The sequence below is a fragment of the Xenopus tropicalis genome, chromosome 6 (genome assembly GCF_000004195.4).
Source record: "Xenopus tropicalis strain Nigerian chromosome 6, UCB_Xtro_10.0, whole genome shotgun sequence".
Taxonomy (NCBI): Eukaryota; Metazoa; Chordata; class Amphibia; order Anura; family Pipidae; genus Xenopus; species Xenopus tropicalis.
Window position 1 is genome coordinate 18,676,130 of NC_030682.2, and position 17,952 is coordinate 18,694,081.

At 40.4% G+C, this 17,952-nt stretch overlaps 1 protein-coding gene across 1 annotated transcript in view; it reads right to left on the reverse strand.

Moving 5' to 3' along the window:
• Nucleotides 1-3,679: 3,679 nt before the first annotated feature.
• vipr2 (vasoactive intestinal peptide receptor 2) overlaps nt 3,680-17,952 on the reverse strand; it is a 45,570-nt gene continuing 31,297 nt past the window's right edge. The window contains 9 exon segments of the mRNA NM_001127144.1: nt 3,680-4,117; nt 5,300-5,341; nt 5,426-5,555; nt 7,706-7,797; nt 10,722-10,791; nt 10,874-10,934; nt 12,169-12,319; nt 12,598-12,724; nt 12,868-12,965. Of these exon segments, the coding sequence (NP_001120616.1) occupies nt 3,944-4,117; nt 5,300-5,341; nt 5,426-5,555; nt 7,706-7,797; nt 10,722-10,791; nt 10,874-10,934; nt 12,169-12,319; nt 12,598-12,724; nt 12,868-12,965 (945 nt within the window). The 3' untranslated portion in view covers nt 3,680-3,943.

Here is a 17,952-nt window from a genome sequence, read left to right on the forward strand (position 1 = left end):
ATAATAATAATAATAATAATAATATTAATATTAATATTAATAATAATAATCTTGCATTTTATTTCTGTTGTATTTATTTAAAATGTCAATATTTTACTGGGAATGCTCAGATGGAAATCTATACTACCAAATGGAGACTTTTCTCAATGTTTTTTTATAGCATTTCTTTACTGGAAAAAAATGAAAACATTTTAGAAATGTACAAAAATTGCCGACAATTTTCTGTTTTTTTTGTAAATCTGTTGCTAAATTTTCTTAGTAACTTAATGAGTTTGAAGAGTATGGGTGCTTTATAAATAAATACTGTAGTAACAATAATAAAATAAACTATTGCTCTTCTTTAACAGTAATGACAAGGCACTATTTGTTGTTTCAGAGTGGGCAGAGTTACAAAAACTGAAAACTATGGAAGATTTGGGGATAACCAAGCAAGACTAAGCAATAATAATAAAAAAAATTAATTTAATTGCTCATATTTATGCTTGAAAATAAAAGCATAGGTTCCATAAACATATAATATGGACATGCTGTTGTGTATAGAATACATTCTCTGTGCTGCACCATTGGAATTAATTCCAAACCAAAATCGTACTGGGGTTAATGACAATGCTTTGTAAGACTGCGGAGCTTTCTACTTTGTTTAACTGCAGAGGAGAAGCCGCCTGGAGGGACATATTATTCTTGGGAGGAGAAATGGTTCTACAAAAATGAAATGAATTTCCAGTTCAACAGCAGCAGGTTTGGAGTAATTCTTGGGGACATTGTCACGTTCCGTTAATAAATATGACAAAGGCACATTCACTCACTTTAGAAAGAAGCTCAATGCAACTTTGTAGTGATAAATACTGTTCCCTAGGAATACAACAATGGTATTCTCAGCATTGCATGCAATGTGCCTCAAAGGCATATAATGAAGAGTATTGGTTACAGGAACCCCTACCTGTGGGGTCATAACGAGAGCACAAATAGCTATCTAGCATTCCCATAGGAAGCAATTCTGAGAAGGTCAGGGGCTGACAGTACAAAAGACAGACAACCTTTAAGGCTCCTACAAAACTACAACCCCTAGCAAGCCCCCAGTAGCTCTATTCATGGAGAAATGTGGAGAGTTGCTATATTTTTTTTCTCCTGATAGAGGTTATCATTAACTAAATTGTAGAAAACACTTCTTTTTTATTCAATCTGTGGCTGCCCTACTTGGTTCTCTATGCTTCTGGCTAGAGATTTACATCACAAAGACCTCTGCCATAAGGCTTATGGCACACAAGGCTTTACTGTCACCAGAGAGACACCCCAGACTTTGTTGTGGCTAAAGACGGACTATTTTCCAGAAAAGTCAAATGAGGTGTGAGCCCTTTGTACATTGGTAACCATGGTACCTACTGGAAAGTTCTTCCACAATGCACCATTCCCTTTAGCAAAGTGGTATCTGTAGGTGCTACTGCCTCTTAAATGTGGGAAGTCTAGTTTGCATGTAATTTGGTGCTCACTTTTGTAAAATTCGACTTTTTAGGTGGATTCTACCCATGTGGAAAAAAAAGTCTGGCTACATTTAATCCTTAATTATACCAAAATGTCACATCAAGTAATTGGCTATTGGTAGGGTATGTGGCTGTGCCTCCCTTTGTCTCTCTACTACAACTTATGGGCTGATACTGACGTCTGGGTGAAATTGCCATATGGGTGATGGGAGCAGCTGAAGGGAAACAGGCTAACTGGTAACCAGAGTTTGTTATTACTCAGCCAATTGAGTTCCTTTACCAGTAATAAAGCGAAATATTCACAAAAACACCAGGTCGTAAATATTTATAGAACTATAATTAAATACAGATTTTTGGCTTAGTGATTATTTGTTTTTATAGAGGATTATCAGTTCTCCAAGTTCTATTGTCATTTTCTTAACTATAAAAGACTGGAACTGAGCCCTGGCCTTAAATGTCTTTAAATCCTATATATTATCAACCATTACGGGGCAAAAACTACCCCTGCTTTCATCACAAACCAGAAAAATATTGTTTAGGGCAAATATCTGTGAACTTCTTTTGCTAAGGGCAACAATAGATTGAGCCAGTATTTAGCCATACTGGTCCAACTTAGGGACCTGAACCCCACATCATAGCAAAGGTTAATTTTAAAGTGATTTTGCCATTTGCATTGATATTTATGGTTTCCGGTCAAATAGGGAAATACCGCAATTCTTTAACAATGATAAGGGGAACAAAAACCCTCAGCTACTGCAAATTCTAATTCTCTGTGCATATCTGGGGCACATAATGATGATAGAGGGTTTTAAGAACTGATATATTTGAATATATGAATATTTTCACTGCATTTATACTCATGGGCTCTTAGCTGTACCGATTTAGGACGAACAATATAATTCACAGACCCAAGGAGGGGTGATCTACCTGAAAATGGCCAGAGGTTACCCTCCTGTAACTGGGCATTGCCAAAAGATAAAGAAGTTGCCGAGAAGAACTTACCAGTCAAGTCAGAAATGCTATGTATGAATTCTGTTAAATTCATTTACTCTTCTCCCTGGGCTTATTGATAAACACTGGGTAATTTACACCACAGTATTAACCCCTAGCAATCCATGAACAGTTTTTTTTTTCCAGCATCCGTGGCTAGCACGAGGCTAAAAAAAGGTCTCAAGTAGTTAAAGGAATCAGTAAACCTTTTTCCGTAAAACTATAGGGCCCCCTGGCACAGATGCTCTAAAAGCACTGCCCAAGCACTATTGCATTTGTTTGGGAAAGATTTATGATTAAGACAATCATGGCATACAAAAAGGTCTATGGAGACATATAGGTCAGTGATTCCCAACCAATGGCTGAGGAGCAACATGTTGCTTATTTTTGAATTTCTGGCTTGGAGGCAAGTTTGCATAAAAGCCAGAGGTACTGCCAAAGAGAGCTTCCTGTAGGTTGTCAGTTCACATAGAGGCTACTAAATAGCCAATCACAGCCCTTATTTGGTAACCCCAGGGTACATATTTCATACTTTCTCCCCAACTCTTTTTACATTTGAATGTGGTTCACATGTATAAAAAAAGGGTGGGGATCCCTTATTCCCCAAGGGAATCCAGTTAGACAGCCCTGTTCTAGACAATTAAAAGCTAGCTACAGCCCTTCTTTCTAATAGGGGATTATAGACCAATGCAGGCAACGTTTACCACCTCTAAACCAGGGGTCCCCAAACTTTTTATACCCATGAGCAACATTTCAATAAAAAAAAAGCTGGGGAGCAACACAAAGACAAAAACTTTTGTAATAGTTGACCAATTAGGACTCAAATTGTTTAATTAGTAGCCCAATGTGGACTTGCAGAAATACTAGAGGCTTTGTTTAGCAGTACACATGGTCTTTATGCCTCCAAAACTTGCCTCCAATTCAGAAATTCAAAAATCTCCAACTTTGAGGCCACTGGGAGCAACATCCAAGGGGTTGGTAAGCAACATGTTGCCCCTGAGCCACTGGTTGGTGACCACTTATATATTTGCTTTTATCATTTTTTACTGCTGGATACAAATAAAACCTAAGTGCTGATTAATTGCTCTCAGTTAGTTGGGACAAACATTGCCAATGAAAAGGGTTCCTAGTTGAAGATTTTGTGTTTTCCTTACAGGAATTGCATCCAGAATTCCTAAAAAAAGAGCAGATATCAGTAGGAACAAAGCTCACTACACAAAAAGAGATTTACTGGTACAGATATAATAATTTAGATACAAAAGTGCATGGTAAAAATCTATAGAACATTGAAGTGCAACATTATATTAACCCCCACCCCACCATCTGTACAAAGCTCCACTGGATATATGGGCTATACATGGTCTCTGCAGAGTCAGTCTGGCCCTCTGCTGATAGCAATACCATTTAGCCTCGTATATTCTTTGAAGTCTTTAATATTTGGCAATTGATTGTCCTGTATGTTCTTGCTTGGATTATATCATTGTGGTTTCTGTCTGCATAATGGACTGGGCCCTTGAGTCCCTGTGAAACTGGGGTACACCCTCGGAGCCATTGCGAGAAATAGTCAAACTGTGCATCCTTTTATCGTGCTTCTTGTAGCGGATGTAGTCCAAGCTCCGCCATTTTCTTTTTAGCTCTCCTTGCACCTGGTGGGGGGGAAACGCACAATTAAGGGGGAACTCTGGTTTCCAAACCAAAATTTGTTAGAGCCCCACACAACTCAGAAACCCCTAATATACCTGTCACTGTAATCTGTTCCTTCAATACCACTTTTATATGCTGAAATATAGCTGCAAAACAGTCCTTCTCTTTCTGCATCATTTGAAATCCTGGCAGGGGAGGAGGGACTAAAATACTGATGTTACAATTTGTAACAACTTCTCAACAGCTTACAGACAGCATGCAGGAACTACATAACCCACAATGCATTGCACTGTGATGTTCCTTTCCTTATTGACATCACGTGTGCAGGGAATTCTGGGATTGGGAGGATGCAGGCTGAGGGCAGGCTGAGGACAGGCGACTACTGTTACATTTTATTTGAGTCACAAAGTAGTCAGCCAGATCAGCAGGGGAACAGGGGGTGGGGCTTAGGGAACAGGGGACGGGGCTTACGGAACTGTTCCAAACCATATTATTACATTAAAAATTATAATATTAAGGTTGCATATTTGTTAATTGATGTATATTGCAAAGTTGCTTGAAATTATGTTTACTTTTAAAAAAGCTTAAGTTGTGTTTGGGTAGAGTTCCCCCTGGATTTTACTAGAGGAGGGGAGAAGTCTAGTAACAGTGTTGGTGATTAATTTGATGAACTAGAATCTGCTGTATGACCCATGGGTGAGCCAGGTTTGGCTCACCCATGGGTATTTTAGCTTGGGGGGGATAGCTTGCCCAGACTGCACTAAGACAATGGCACCATGCACTGGCGTAACTATAGAGGAAGCAGACTCCATACCAGAAAAACGTCTATTTTGCAAAAAAAAACCACTTCAGTGGAACCATATGCTAAAAAAATGCAAGTAAAAATGATCCTGGCTTTGAAACAGCAAATGAATTCTGAGCTCAGATTCTTGTTGGTAATATGATGAGCGTTTAATTCTGAGTAAAAAATTAAATTAGGTTAATTTTGGGTGCCTAAGAACCAGGACAAATCTGCAATCAGCGGTTGAGTGTTTGTAACCAGACTTGTGCAGTATTTGGCACTGAATATATCTTGTCTACTAAGGCCACATGTGTTGCTGTGCTGCAGCCTCGCTTTCTCACATTTACTTTGCTTTATATATGAAATATACTAATCATGGAATTTGGAGATATAAATGGCTTACTTCTGTGTTTAAGAAACAGTATAGAATTGCCACCACCAGCCCCTGCAAAGGAAAGAAGAATATTTAGTATTGGCTACTTGATACACATACAATGAAATGATTACATTCGTCATTTGGTCTGCTTACCTGAAAGGACCCGACGCACAATTCAAACCATATCTGACAATCACTGAAACTGGGCATTGGGAAACCCACGAACACCATGTAGTGCACCCCAAAAAGGGGTATGAGCAGAAGGGTAGATTTGGCAAGCCTCCTGGCACAAACAAAAAACAAAAATGTTCATTAAAACAGGAGTAAAATGCACAATTTCAGTTGCTAGTTGGATAGAAACAAATACAAGACAGATAGAGAAAACTAGAGATTGAGACAATAAGGTTGTGGGGTTGCCCATCTCCTGCCGTATCACCCCATTTAAAAATATTGCACTTATTTCCATTTAGTGTGTTAAGTAATGGTGGGCATTGTGGTGTCAAAACAAAGGCTCCATTTGTAGTTTCTGTGCATTAACTCACATTAGTAGTTTACATGGAGCAATTCAAATTCACAAATGGAGAAAATAGAACAGATATATTGAATTCTCCATATCTGCCAAAATTCCAAATTAATTGTGTACAAAAACAAAAAGAGGTAAAAAATGTCCTCCATTTTATATAAAATGGGGATTGGTTATCTATAGATTGCAGAATATTTCAGCTGGTCGGTCTAGTCATATTCACCCCTAGTTTGGCAAAATATAGAACAGCTGCAACATCTATATATATATATATATATATATATATAAGGACATAACATGACCTTAAAATTTAGAAGTATTCAGTAGACACTAGGGTTAATTTATGTCCACAAGGGCAGTGAGCAAAGTACAATTTCAAGCACAATGGCCATGCTTTCCTTCCCACAGAGCAGCATTTTCCCCTGAATACCAGAATAATTGCAGTGGCAAGGGGGTGTTGTGCCTGATGCAGCTGCACTGTATCTGATGCAAATGTGTTTGATTCACAGAAATTAACCTGGGACGGAACTCGGGGTAGGCAGAAGAGGCACGTGCCTAGGGTGCAACAGCGGGGGCACTAAGTATGTACCTTTTGTTTCTGCCTACCCCCCACCAGACTTGGCCAGTTGGTGGTGGAAAATGATGGAGCAAGGACAATAAGAAATGTGTATGATTAGTAAGTGTGATTGTGAATGTGATCAGTGGTAATACAAAAATGTTACGTTTGATATAGTTCAAGTAGTTAAAGTGTCATTTATATCACCGGCCACCAGAGCAGGTGCTCAAGGCAGTCAGGTTAGGCAGAAAGGACAGCCTCCGCCCCAACAAGGAGGAGAAAGGGGAACCAGGTTCCAATGGGCACCCCATTAGATGGGGAATCCAGTGTCAGCATAGGAACAGCTAGTGAGAGAGTACAAGAGGCTCCTGGGCAGAATCAGTTAGAGGAAATGCCTATCCAGGGGAGAGTGGAGGTGTATCACTGAGGAGTATGGTCCACTAGAGAGGGGTACCAGCATGGAATACCCAACCACTAGAGCGGATTGGTGGGAACAGAGTTGCATGGTAATGGAAAGGGTGAGAGAAATTGCCTAGCTGAGTAACTGGCCTATAGGATACCCATGTGGAGAGCAAGAAATAAACACATGAAAGATTATTTGACAACCTGCCTGCATGTGAGCCTTGGTGTGCTTAATTGTTAATAACTGTTAGGTGTGAAGAGTGAGAGCCTGCACGTTTATTACAAAGTGGAGAGAGGGTACATAGTTGTAATACTGTAGAAGGGTTACTCTAAACGGTGGTACTTTAAGATCTGCTTGCGCTCCCTATACACTTACCTCCCTCCCCTGTGTGTAAGGGGGGGCAGTGTGGCCACCCAGGTTGCCCGGCCCTAAAATTAATGCAACTGAGCGTACTTTTTTGCACACATTGGAGGCAGTTGCGCAGAAGCCCAGCTGGCATAATTTCTATTGTTCGGTGTCTAAGTGATGTCTGCGCCTATTAACAGCTATTGACGAGGACGCTAAAATAACCTGCAATTGGTGTTTGTATTTTATATTATATAGGGTTTGTGTTATATACTGTTTTGTCATGAAGTTCTCCAGACTGGCATAAAATGGGTGCAAAGGACATCATTCATTAAAGGCCCCAAAATGCTCCTTGCACCTTTGCGTCCTGCCTATTCTGCTGAATCATGGGCAAGTGCACCCACTGACCCTGTACATTGTAGTTCCTGGGTTCCCACAGCGGCCTGTGCAACATCATGCTATTGGCTCCCTCCTATTAGTACCTTCAGATATACAAATAGACCACTTGCATTGGCACTATGCCCAGACTATACCCATCTACCAGACCCCCTTGACTGGTGAACATGTGCGGCCCACCTGATTATACGCTTTTCTCTGAATACTCACTTGAACTGTGATTGGTCGTTGCCCCCAACGTCGGGTGATAGTAGCTTCTGTAGCAGAATCCGAATTATGTTAATGAAAAGGCAGAAATTAAGCTGCAAGCCAAAATGGGTTTATCCGTTAGTTACCGGTAGAATTTCAATGGGGGAAATCAGAAATCATGCAAAATCAAGGCACGGCAAGCTGTAGGATCGTCTGTTTGCGCAACACAAGGCCTTTCTATAACTTAAGGGAAAACTATACCTCTGAACAATGTAGGTCTCTGTAAAAATATATTGCATAAAACAGCTCATATGTAAAACTCTGCATTATCTAAATAAACCATTTTCATGAAAATATACTTTTTTCATGTGCCATTGGGTGATCCTAAATAGAAAAGTGCCATTTTAAGTACTAAGGGCCGCCCCCTGGGATCATACAATTCACAGTGCGCACCAACCACACCAAGGGCACACATACATGCTAGGCCCCATCAGCCAATTAATGGGCAGAGTTCTGCCTTTTGCTCCCACACTACTTCCTGTTACAGTTAGAGCTGCATTATTTCCTGTCAGGTGATCTCTGAGCAGGGTTGCCAGAATTATTTTTCCAAACCAGGCCAAAACTAGCCAAAACCCACTTTGAAAGTAGCCCATAAATAGCCCAACATGCACAATGAAAAAAAATTCTAAAAAATAAAAAGTATATCTGGGAAAACATGCCTTTTTAAAGCATATAATCACTACCCATGCCCTGCGCCCCCTCTCCAGTTACTGGGATGGCTGATGTTTCCATCAGTCCATGCAGGTTATAGTAGTTTTGCTGCTTCAGGTTCAGCGTCTGTCTATCATTGCATGCTGGGTATTGTAGTTTTATATTAATCTTAGCTGTAGACTAATTGTAAGATACAAACTACATTACCCAGCATGCACTGGGCTAGGAATGTCAGAGGAAAAAACTAGGCTAGTTTCCAAACTACAAACCCGCCAAGGCTCCAAAAACTAGCCCAAATTTGTACCTTGGCGGGTTTTTACTTTAGAAACCCACCTGGGCTTTAAATTAGTAGCCTAATTTGGCAAAAAATCCCACCAACCTGGCAACCCTGTCTCTGTGAGAGCACAAAGATATAAAAGGCCAATATTTACAAATATATATTGCAGTTTGGTAAGATTCTTTAATAGGAAACTCAATATGATCTGAACTATCTGTTAAGTATTAAGTATTCATAAGTTTTCCTTTAATCTTTACAGCAGAGATTCCTGTTGGTGAAAGGATATTGCCACTTTCTGCTTTCTAACTTGTATTGCTAAGATGGTACAGTACATTGGATTAGACACTACCCAGGATCTAAAGTAGACTGAACTAGTTAATAAATGACTCTCTAGCCAAGACAATACTTGATTATTTTGCACATTTTATTTTATTCCCTTCCTACATAATAGATACAAGTTGTGTACAGTTATTAATTAATGATCCTTTCCCCTAATATCTGCCGTTGTCTCAGGCTTATACAATATGTATAAGGTTTAAAGGGGAGGTTCACATTCAAGTCGACTTTTAGTCAACTTTGCAATTGTCTGTTTTTTGTAGTTTTTAAATTATTTGCCTTCCTTTTCTGCCTTTTTTCAGAAATCAGGTGGGGGTCCCTGACCCTAGCAGACTACAATTTTGTTGTTCTTGTTATTTTTTATTACTGATCTTTTTATTTAGTTCTTTGCCTATTCATATTCTCATTCAAATTACTGCATGGTTGCTTGGGAAAATAAGACCCTAGCCACTAGATATTGCAAATGGACTCTTTACTATAGATCTGCTACAGTCCCTTACCCTCCGCCTATCTGCTGAGAGAAACATACAGAGAGAAACTGTTTGCATTGCGCATTTTATTCCACTAATGCTATTTATTCCATACCAGGGCTAGTCATTATGCACAGGCCTCCTTATTTTTCTGTATGTTTTTATGTAAAATTTTGTACAAAGTGCTGTGGGCGAATGAATTATCCAAGAAAGGCTGGCTGCTCTGCCTGACATTATCAAGTAATGGCTTTTCTGCATGATCTCTCTCCAATTAGGGAATGCCCCTTTTTAATTAAAATCCATAACTCTCTGTATAATGCTCTCCTAATCCCATTAATTACTCCCCATGCTGCAGCTGTGTAAACAATATAAACCCTGAAATAATCAATGACCCTTTGGTGGCTCCATTTTTATCTCAACCCTAATGTACAGCTGCAGTTTTTGACATAAAGGTTGGATAGACCCAACCGGCTATCACAAAGTACTGTACCCATACACATATGCACAGATATGTCTGATAGGTCTGCTTCCAAAGGAAAGCCATACCAAAGCATAACACTGGTATGTGTCATTCCCATTACAGGAAAACTATACATCCAGAATAAATACTTAAGCTACAGATAGTTTATATCATATTAAGTGGCCGTTAAAGTAAATATTGCCCTTTTCATCGTTTCTCTTTAGCCACCATTTAGTGATGGGCTGTGTGCTCCCTCAGAGATCACATGACCAGAAATAATGCAGCTCTGACTGTAACAGGAAGTAGTGTGGGAGTAAAAGACAGAACTCTGCCCATTTATTGGCTGATGGGGCCTAGCATGTATGTGTGCCTTGGCTTGTTTGTGTGCACTTTCTCTATTTAGGAATACCCAATGACACACACTACTAAAAAAGTATATTATTATGAAATGTTTGATTTAAATAAAGCAGGGTTTACAAATGGTCTATTTTATGTAATATATTTTTATACATCATTTGGGGGGAACCCTTAGAAAGAACTGTGTATGGGCATCACACCCTATCCCTACCTACCAAGTATCCAAAAGCACCCCAATGCATAGCTCCCAAAACATCCCTGATTGCCATTGAGGCGCAATAGAAATCCAGTGATTTTTAAAGGCAAGACTGACGCCACATCTGATTATGGGATGTGTTACTGGACTTAGATCCAAGCACATGTGCAGAATGTCCGTCCCAAAGCCAATGAACATAACAAAAATCTTTTTCTTGGACATTTACTTACAGTGATAGAAATAATGATTGGAATCCTTATTATCCACCAAGGAACACTGTGATCATTAGTATCCCAGCATCTATAGAAGCAAGAGAAAATGATGAGTTGCAGGAACCAGTACAGTTCAGTTAATCTACTTGATTCCAGGAATTTGTACTTACTCGGTATCGTCTAAATAAACTCTGGACACAATCCAAATAATAATGAATATGGTAGGGATTCCTGGTATAAGAAAGAGAGACAGAGCAGACAAATGAACCATTTTAAGAAAAATATCATCCTAAACCATATCTATATTTTATATATATATATATATATATATATATATATATATATATATATTCGGTCTCACACAGAAACCTTTATCTGGAGTGAAAAACAAAAAGTTGCGTTGCTCTCCAACTCTATTTAAATGTGGCTCATGGTTCAAAAAGGTTAGAGATCCCTGTATTATAGTGTGTAATGCAACGTTGCCCATAGCAACCAATCAGATCTTTGCTTTTGTTTTCTAGGTGACCATTCAATTCTAATTGCTGATTGGTAGGTATGGGCAACCTTACTGGTGATACTTGTTTACACACTATAATAAATATGCCTCTTGGTTTGCTTATATATATCAACCACTGTTACCGAGATGGATTATGAAAAGACTGGGGCCCTAGGCATGCTTATGATTTGTTGTTTTTCTTTTGACTAACAGTGTAGTGGATCTCCCAAATACAAACACAAAGCTAGGGTTACCACCTTTGGGCTCCCCAAACTCCAGGCAAGGGGGCAGGCTGGGATGTCACTGGGGGGGGGGCTTTGATGTCACAGTGTGGAGCGATCATTGGCAGGGGCAGTAGGGTGCTATCAGGGGGTGGGGCGTTCAGCCAATGTGAAAATTGGCTGAACGTCACATCAATCAAGGATAGTCCTGTCTGGATTTCCTGATTTGTAGAACCCGGCAGGCAGTTTTGACCCAGACAGCCCTTCTGAAAAACAGATGGTCTAGGTCAAAACTAAATGGTGGAATCCCTACCCAGAACTGTATTTAGGTGTTTCAAAGAAGGAACTGAACCCCACACATACTGGTGCACCAAAAAAAGGAACATTTAGGCATGGCAGCTATAGGAGGAGAAGATGGCTGAGAGTATGGCATTATGGAAAGGCAGGGCAAAATAGTGGCACTAACTGTGGCCCTTCAGTACAGTTCCCATACCCCAGTATCATAAACACCTGAGGGGACTCTGAATCTGTATTGTCCCCACCTTTTTCACCACTAAAATTCTTTCTGGTCTTACTAAGTCTCCTAGACCTGGAGCAGCCCTCCATCCTAGGCAGAATCCTGTACATTACCTAGTTCTGATCTTGTACAGATGTTTAGTTTAATTTAAATACATTTGCAATATTCTCAACCAAGGGTTGTCCCATTTGCACTAGTTATTTTCTAGTAAAACAACAGAAAGTAACTCACCCCATCCAATCAGTAGGTACACTATAAAAAGTTTATGTGAAGTGAAAATCACCACAAGAAGTGTCTGAAGATAAAGTCCTTCAACCAAGAGCCAGTAGAAATTTGCCATGACGCAGTACTGCATTAATACTAATATAACTTTGCAGCCAATCTGTAAAAAAAAAAAAGGGGGGGGGGTGATATATGCCAGTGTCAAAAACTAACTTAGCCCCATGAATGATCATGATATTTACTCTTCTTTATATATGACCAATTTAGCCAGACTTATCCCACGATGATATCACAAGTTATCCAAAATGTCTAGCCCTGGGAGGACCCTACAAAATGTTTTTGTGTGGTCCCAGTTACACACCACTGAGCATATTCCCAGTAGGAACAAAGGCTAAATAACATAGAAAGAGTGGTAATTACAATTAACGGCCCACTAACCAAAGATTCAGGACACGACTCTGGGTTGGAGAAGAGGAAGCCGTCCTTTATTAACACAGAGATGGCTTTCAAAATGAAAGAGATGAACATATTCAGATGAATGTAATTCCGTGTACAGTGGAGTTTTCTTAAGAGAAAAAAAAAAGATATTTGTAAAGTAAAGTTTTAGCATTACAGAATTTAAAAGAATAATAATAGTGCTATTATAAAGGAGTATTAAAGCCTAAAATGTGGTATGGCTAGAAACGACAGGCATGCATGGAATCTCACCTGAACAAGCAGAGAATGGTACTTCCTATAGTCAGAGCAATCAGGGAAACGCTGTGTCCGAAGGTGTAGATTGTCTGTACTATAATGTAGAAATTCAGCTGCAAATGGCAAGAAAGATGCACGATTCATTCAGCATTCATTTTTTATGCTATATAAAGTAGTATTTAGAGCATATTTATAGAGATTAAAATTATTGCCTGCTGTTCTGCCCTCATGTTAACATGTTAATGGAATGTCTGTTTATATACTGCAGCAGTGTACAACCTACTGTGCTTCAGATGGAACAAAACTCCCAACAACCACTGACAGAGGTCTCGAGACCAGAAATCAGCAAAATAAATACTTATACTTTGGGGCAGATTTATCAAAATGTGAGTTTAGAGCTTAATAAAGTGTATTTATCAATGGTATTTATCAATTCCCATAGGAATAAATAGAACATGGGTGACCAGAAATTTGACTCTTCTAGTGCGGGGGGGGGGGGGGGTGGCGGCATCATGAAAGCCACCTGAGGTAGCATTAAGGCCAGAAACGCTGCTGCCCAAATGGACAACAATTGGATCACCGTGACTGAACTGAGCAATACTGAAGGATACGTTCCCCAAACTGGCCATGTTCCCCAAACTGGCCACGTTCCCCACACTAGTTGGGGGGTTGCAGCTCTCTGGATGCTAACCAACATCTCAATGTCAATGAAGAATACAAAATTGGCTGCATGCACCAATGCTCTTATGGGTGCTTAACCCATTTATTGAGCCATTACCTTATCATCGATTTGGGGGTGTCCACCTCCCTCAGGAAGAAAGTCCTGATGAAAGGAGTTAAAACCTCCCAAAGTGTTGATGTAGTAGTGGATGAATAAATGGGTAAAGCACCCATAAGAGCATTGGTGTGTGAACGGATTCTACTTGGAATGCCAGGTCATTTTGCCCCCCCCCACACACACACACACAAGCCAGCATTAGTGCCAGGCTACTTAAGATTGCAGAATTTTGTCCCCACAGACATATCTTTGGAGGGGCCCGGCACACAGGCACTCCTATCTGGCCACCCACTTGCAGTTGCCTCACCCTCTTCCTAGCCCTGCCTGCTCACTCCCTGGTCCCCCACCTGCATCCCCCCATGTTTCTCATGTCTACCCTTCCCTGCCTGCAGGTAGAAGAATGGCTGGGAGGGGGAATTTATTTGCAACTAAAGAAGAGAGCAGACCCCAGGGTCCGGGTCCCCCCTGCGACCATGGGCTCTACTTTTCTATAGCTATAGTGTCTGTGGGGTCCCATAAAGTTTCCTTCTTTTCTGGGCCCCACCACACTGAAAGACAGCCCTGGAGGAGAACAAACACTGATTTTTTTGGTCAGTTAACAAATCATGAAACTGGTTCTTCATTTCTAGTCTGTCAATAAGTAAACTCCACAAGCAATGAATAATCTGTCATTCTCTCATTAGAATGGGATCTGCATATCCCCTTCAGCAATTTCTAAGAAGCAGACAATCCATTCTGAATTATAGTACCAGGATTAGCTGGCTGCTCGCTCTCGGCCTTTGTATTCTCTGCCCACTGACATAATTAAACAACACTTGGCGCCTTGTCTAGTGAAATGTTTATGAGGTGTAAATAGGCTCCATCAGATCCCGTACTTTTCCTTATGAGTATAGTAAATGCTAGATGCTAAAGTTCATATTCAGAACTGATATTTTATTTCTTTATTTTTGTTTAAAACAATAGATGAACTAAATCTGAATTAAGAACATGGAATATGGGCACTACAGCATTCTAAACCCTTAATACATGTTTTGTCATTTCCTCCTTTCCAATAACAAAGTAACAGGGTTATTGTTTCAGTCAATTTCTTACCATTCTACAAATATAAAAGGGAATAAATAATCACTTTTCCCAAATCCTTCCCTAACTGACCTACCCCTTCCGCTTTGGTCCTCAAGGTCCCGATGGAGTGACAGGAGGGAGTCAGGTATTGGGGTAAGAAAACCAAGCAAGGCAAAGACTATGGTGTGGGGGGGATTCATACTCACAACTTGCCAAATAGAGCAAAAGGTTATCTTATCAGGAAAAAGCATAGTGAGCCTAAAGTACTTATGCTCTGAATGCTTAAACACTATTAATAACTGTACTTGTGCCTATACATTCAGATTAAACAATTATATGCCTAGTGTCATTGCTCCAGCTCAGACTTGCTTCAATGAATAGCAAATAATTCACACAAAGTACAATGACTGCAAAAAAGGAATTAAAAGCTGTCCTGAGGAGTGCTACTTCCGAGGTTTCCCCTAGATAAGGGCTGCCCAATTGGAGGCCCGTGGGCACATGTGGCCCTCCAAAAGATATTTATGACCCCAATCTGTTCAGAGGTTCCATTGACTTTACTATGTCTGAATCTGGCCCTCCAACATGCTGTATGACAGGGGTCCCCAACCGCCGGGCCACGGACCAGTTCTGGGCCGTGGACGGCATGGCAGTGGGCCGCAGCGCACCCCCCCCAGCATGTTGCATGTATTATGCGCCACGCCCCGCCCCCCCTTCCCTCTGCCTCTGGTCCGTGGAAAAATGTTTTTGCCTCCTACTGGCCCGTGGTGCTAAAAAGGTTGGGGACCCCTGCTGTATGAGATATAATTGGCCGACTAATTATATTAAGTGACAACGCTGCCTTAAAGCACCTACACATGTGGCACCCACGCATGCAACTGACTTACACCACATGTACCACACATTTAAGGTCCCCATACACGGGCAGATTGTAGCTGCCGATATCGGTCCCTGGGACCGATTCAACAGCTTATCTGCCCGTGTAGGGGCAGAAACGAGGGGCCTGGCCGACCGATATCTGGCCTGAAATTGGCACAGATATCGATCGGCCAAGCTAGAAAATTCAGTCGGATCGGGGACCGCATTGGCTCATTGAATGTGGTCCCCGAACCGACTGCCCCTTGCCGCCAATATAATTCGATTGTTTGGCCCCAGGGCCAAATGAACAAATTATTTATTTTTTTAACTACAAGCTCCCCGATATCGCCCACCCATAGGTGGGGATCGCCAAGTGAGCGGATCTCAGCGTGTATGGGGACCTTAACACTGATCTTGAGGCATCCCATATGTGTGCCAGAAGTCAAGCCATTTGCATGGCAGATTTTGAAGACTCAGTGGTTTTTGTACTTTGCATGTAACTTATTGAGTGGGCCAAATTCAGTCAGTTCTTACTCTTCTCCCGCCCTACATGTTGTCATACATTTTGACATGGTGCTCCATGGTTTTGTTTGGAGGGGTTGGACATTGATTAGGTTTCTTCTACCTAAAAAGGTTCGAAATGAAAACTCATAAAAACCACATAAAAAATCCTCCAGCCGATGACCAAACTGACCTAGTGTATATGCAGTGTGTATTTTATTTGTTATACCTTCTATTAGTTGCTGGACTAAAGACTTTGCTGAACAGTCGCAATGCAAGGAGCGTCAGTGACCCAAAGTGGCAGGTTGCCTTTGGGTCAATGAGCACAGGTAGCATCAAAATCCAAGTCACTGAGACGGAACTCACGTTCCTTCTTTCTTCTCCTTTATTGGAAAGCATTTCTCAATTTATTTTAACAAAACATTTCAATTCTGCTACGTGGAACAATACCAGTATCAAATAACCCGAATTCATGCTTCGAAATGTTACATTTACATTCTCCATTGTCCAATCTCCAAAATGAATATTAAATAATTAGTTCTGCTCTCTCTACATAATACTGTGTAATCTAAAACCCTATTCATAGGGGAAATTGGCCTGTTCTTTCTGTAACACTGTAAGAGAGGGGTATTTTGCCGGCGGGGATTATTTGCCTTGATTGAAATTAGATAAGTTAAGCGAGGCGTTCAGGAATGACATTATGAAAGGGTAAATTAAGAAACTGAAATTCAGTATGCACCCAGCAGTCCTACATTGGCTTCTAACTTTGTTCTTTATCTATCAGCTTCCAAGCGTCCCACGCATCTATGGGTTGCTGCTCTGGTGTCACAATCTCGGGGGTCAGTTGTAAAGTACCATAAATAGTTTAAACTGACCCTATATGGTATGATCTAAATTTTAGGCCTATGTGCCAAATAACTAGTTTCTAGGAGACTGTCCTCAGCCTGCCTTCCCTGCACACAAGGAATGGAATGTCACAGTGCAATGCATTGTGGGTTATGTACTTCCTGCATGCTGTCTGTAAGCTGTGGAGAAGTTGTTAAATTTGTAACATCAGTGTTTTGGTTCCTTCTCCCCTGCCAGGGTTTCAAATGATGCAGAAAGAGAATTTTTATATTTCAGCATTTAAAAATGGTACTTAGTCATGGGCCTGATTGGACTTTCAGCTCAAACAAAACCATAGTCCAAAATGACGTTCATGCCTAAGTGATGGAAAGCTCTGTACAGGAAACCTGAACAGGTATGGGATCTGTTATCTAAAAACCCATTGTCCAGAAAGCTCTAAATTACAGGAAGGTCATGTTCCACAGACTACATTTTAACCAATTAATCCAAAATTTTAAAACACATTTCCTTTATTTCTCTGTAATAATAAAACAATACCTTGTACTTGATCCCAACTAAGATATAATTACCCCTTATTGGGGGCAGAACAGCCCTATTGGGTTTATTTAATGGTTAAATGATTCCCTTTTCTCTGTAATAATAAAACAGTACCTGTACTTGATCCCAACTAAGATATAATTACCCCTTATTGGGGGCAGAACAGCCCTATTGGGTTTATTTCATGGTTAAATGATTCCCTTTTCTCTGTAATAATAAAACAGTACCTGTACTTGATCCCAACTAAGATATAATTACCCCTTATTGGGGGCAGAACAGCCCTATTGGGTTTATTTAATGGTTAAATGATTCCCTTTTCTCTGTAATAATAAAACAGTACCTGTACTTGATCCCAACTAAGATATAATTACCCCTTATTGGGGGCAGAACAGCCCTATTGGGTTTATTTAATGGTTAAATGATTCCCTTTTCTCTGTAATAATAAAACAGTACCTGTACTTGATCCCAGCTAAGATATAATTACCCCTTATTGGGGGCAGAACAGCCCTATTGGTTTTATT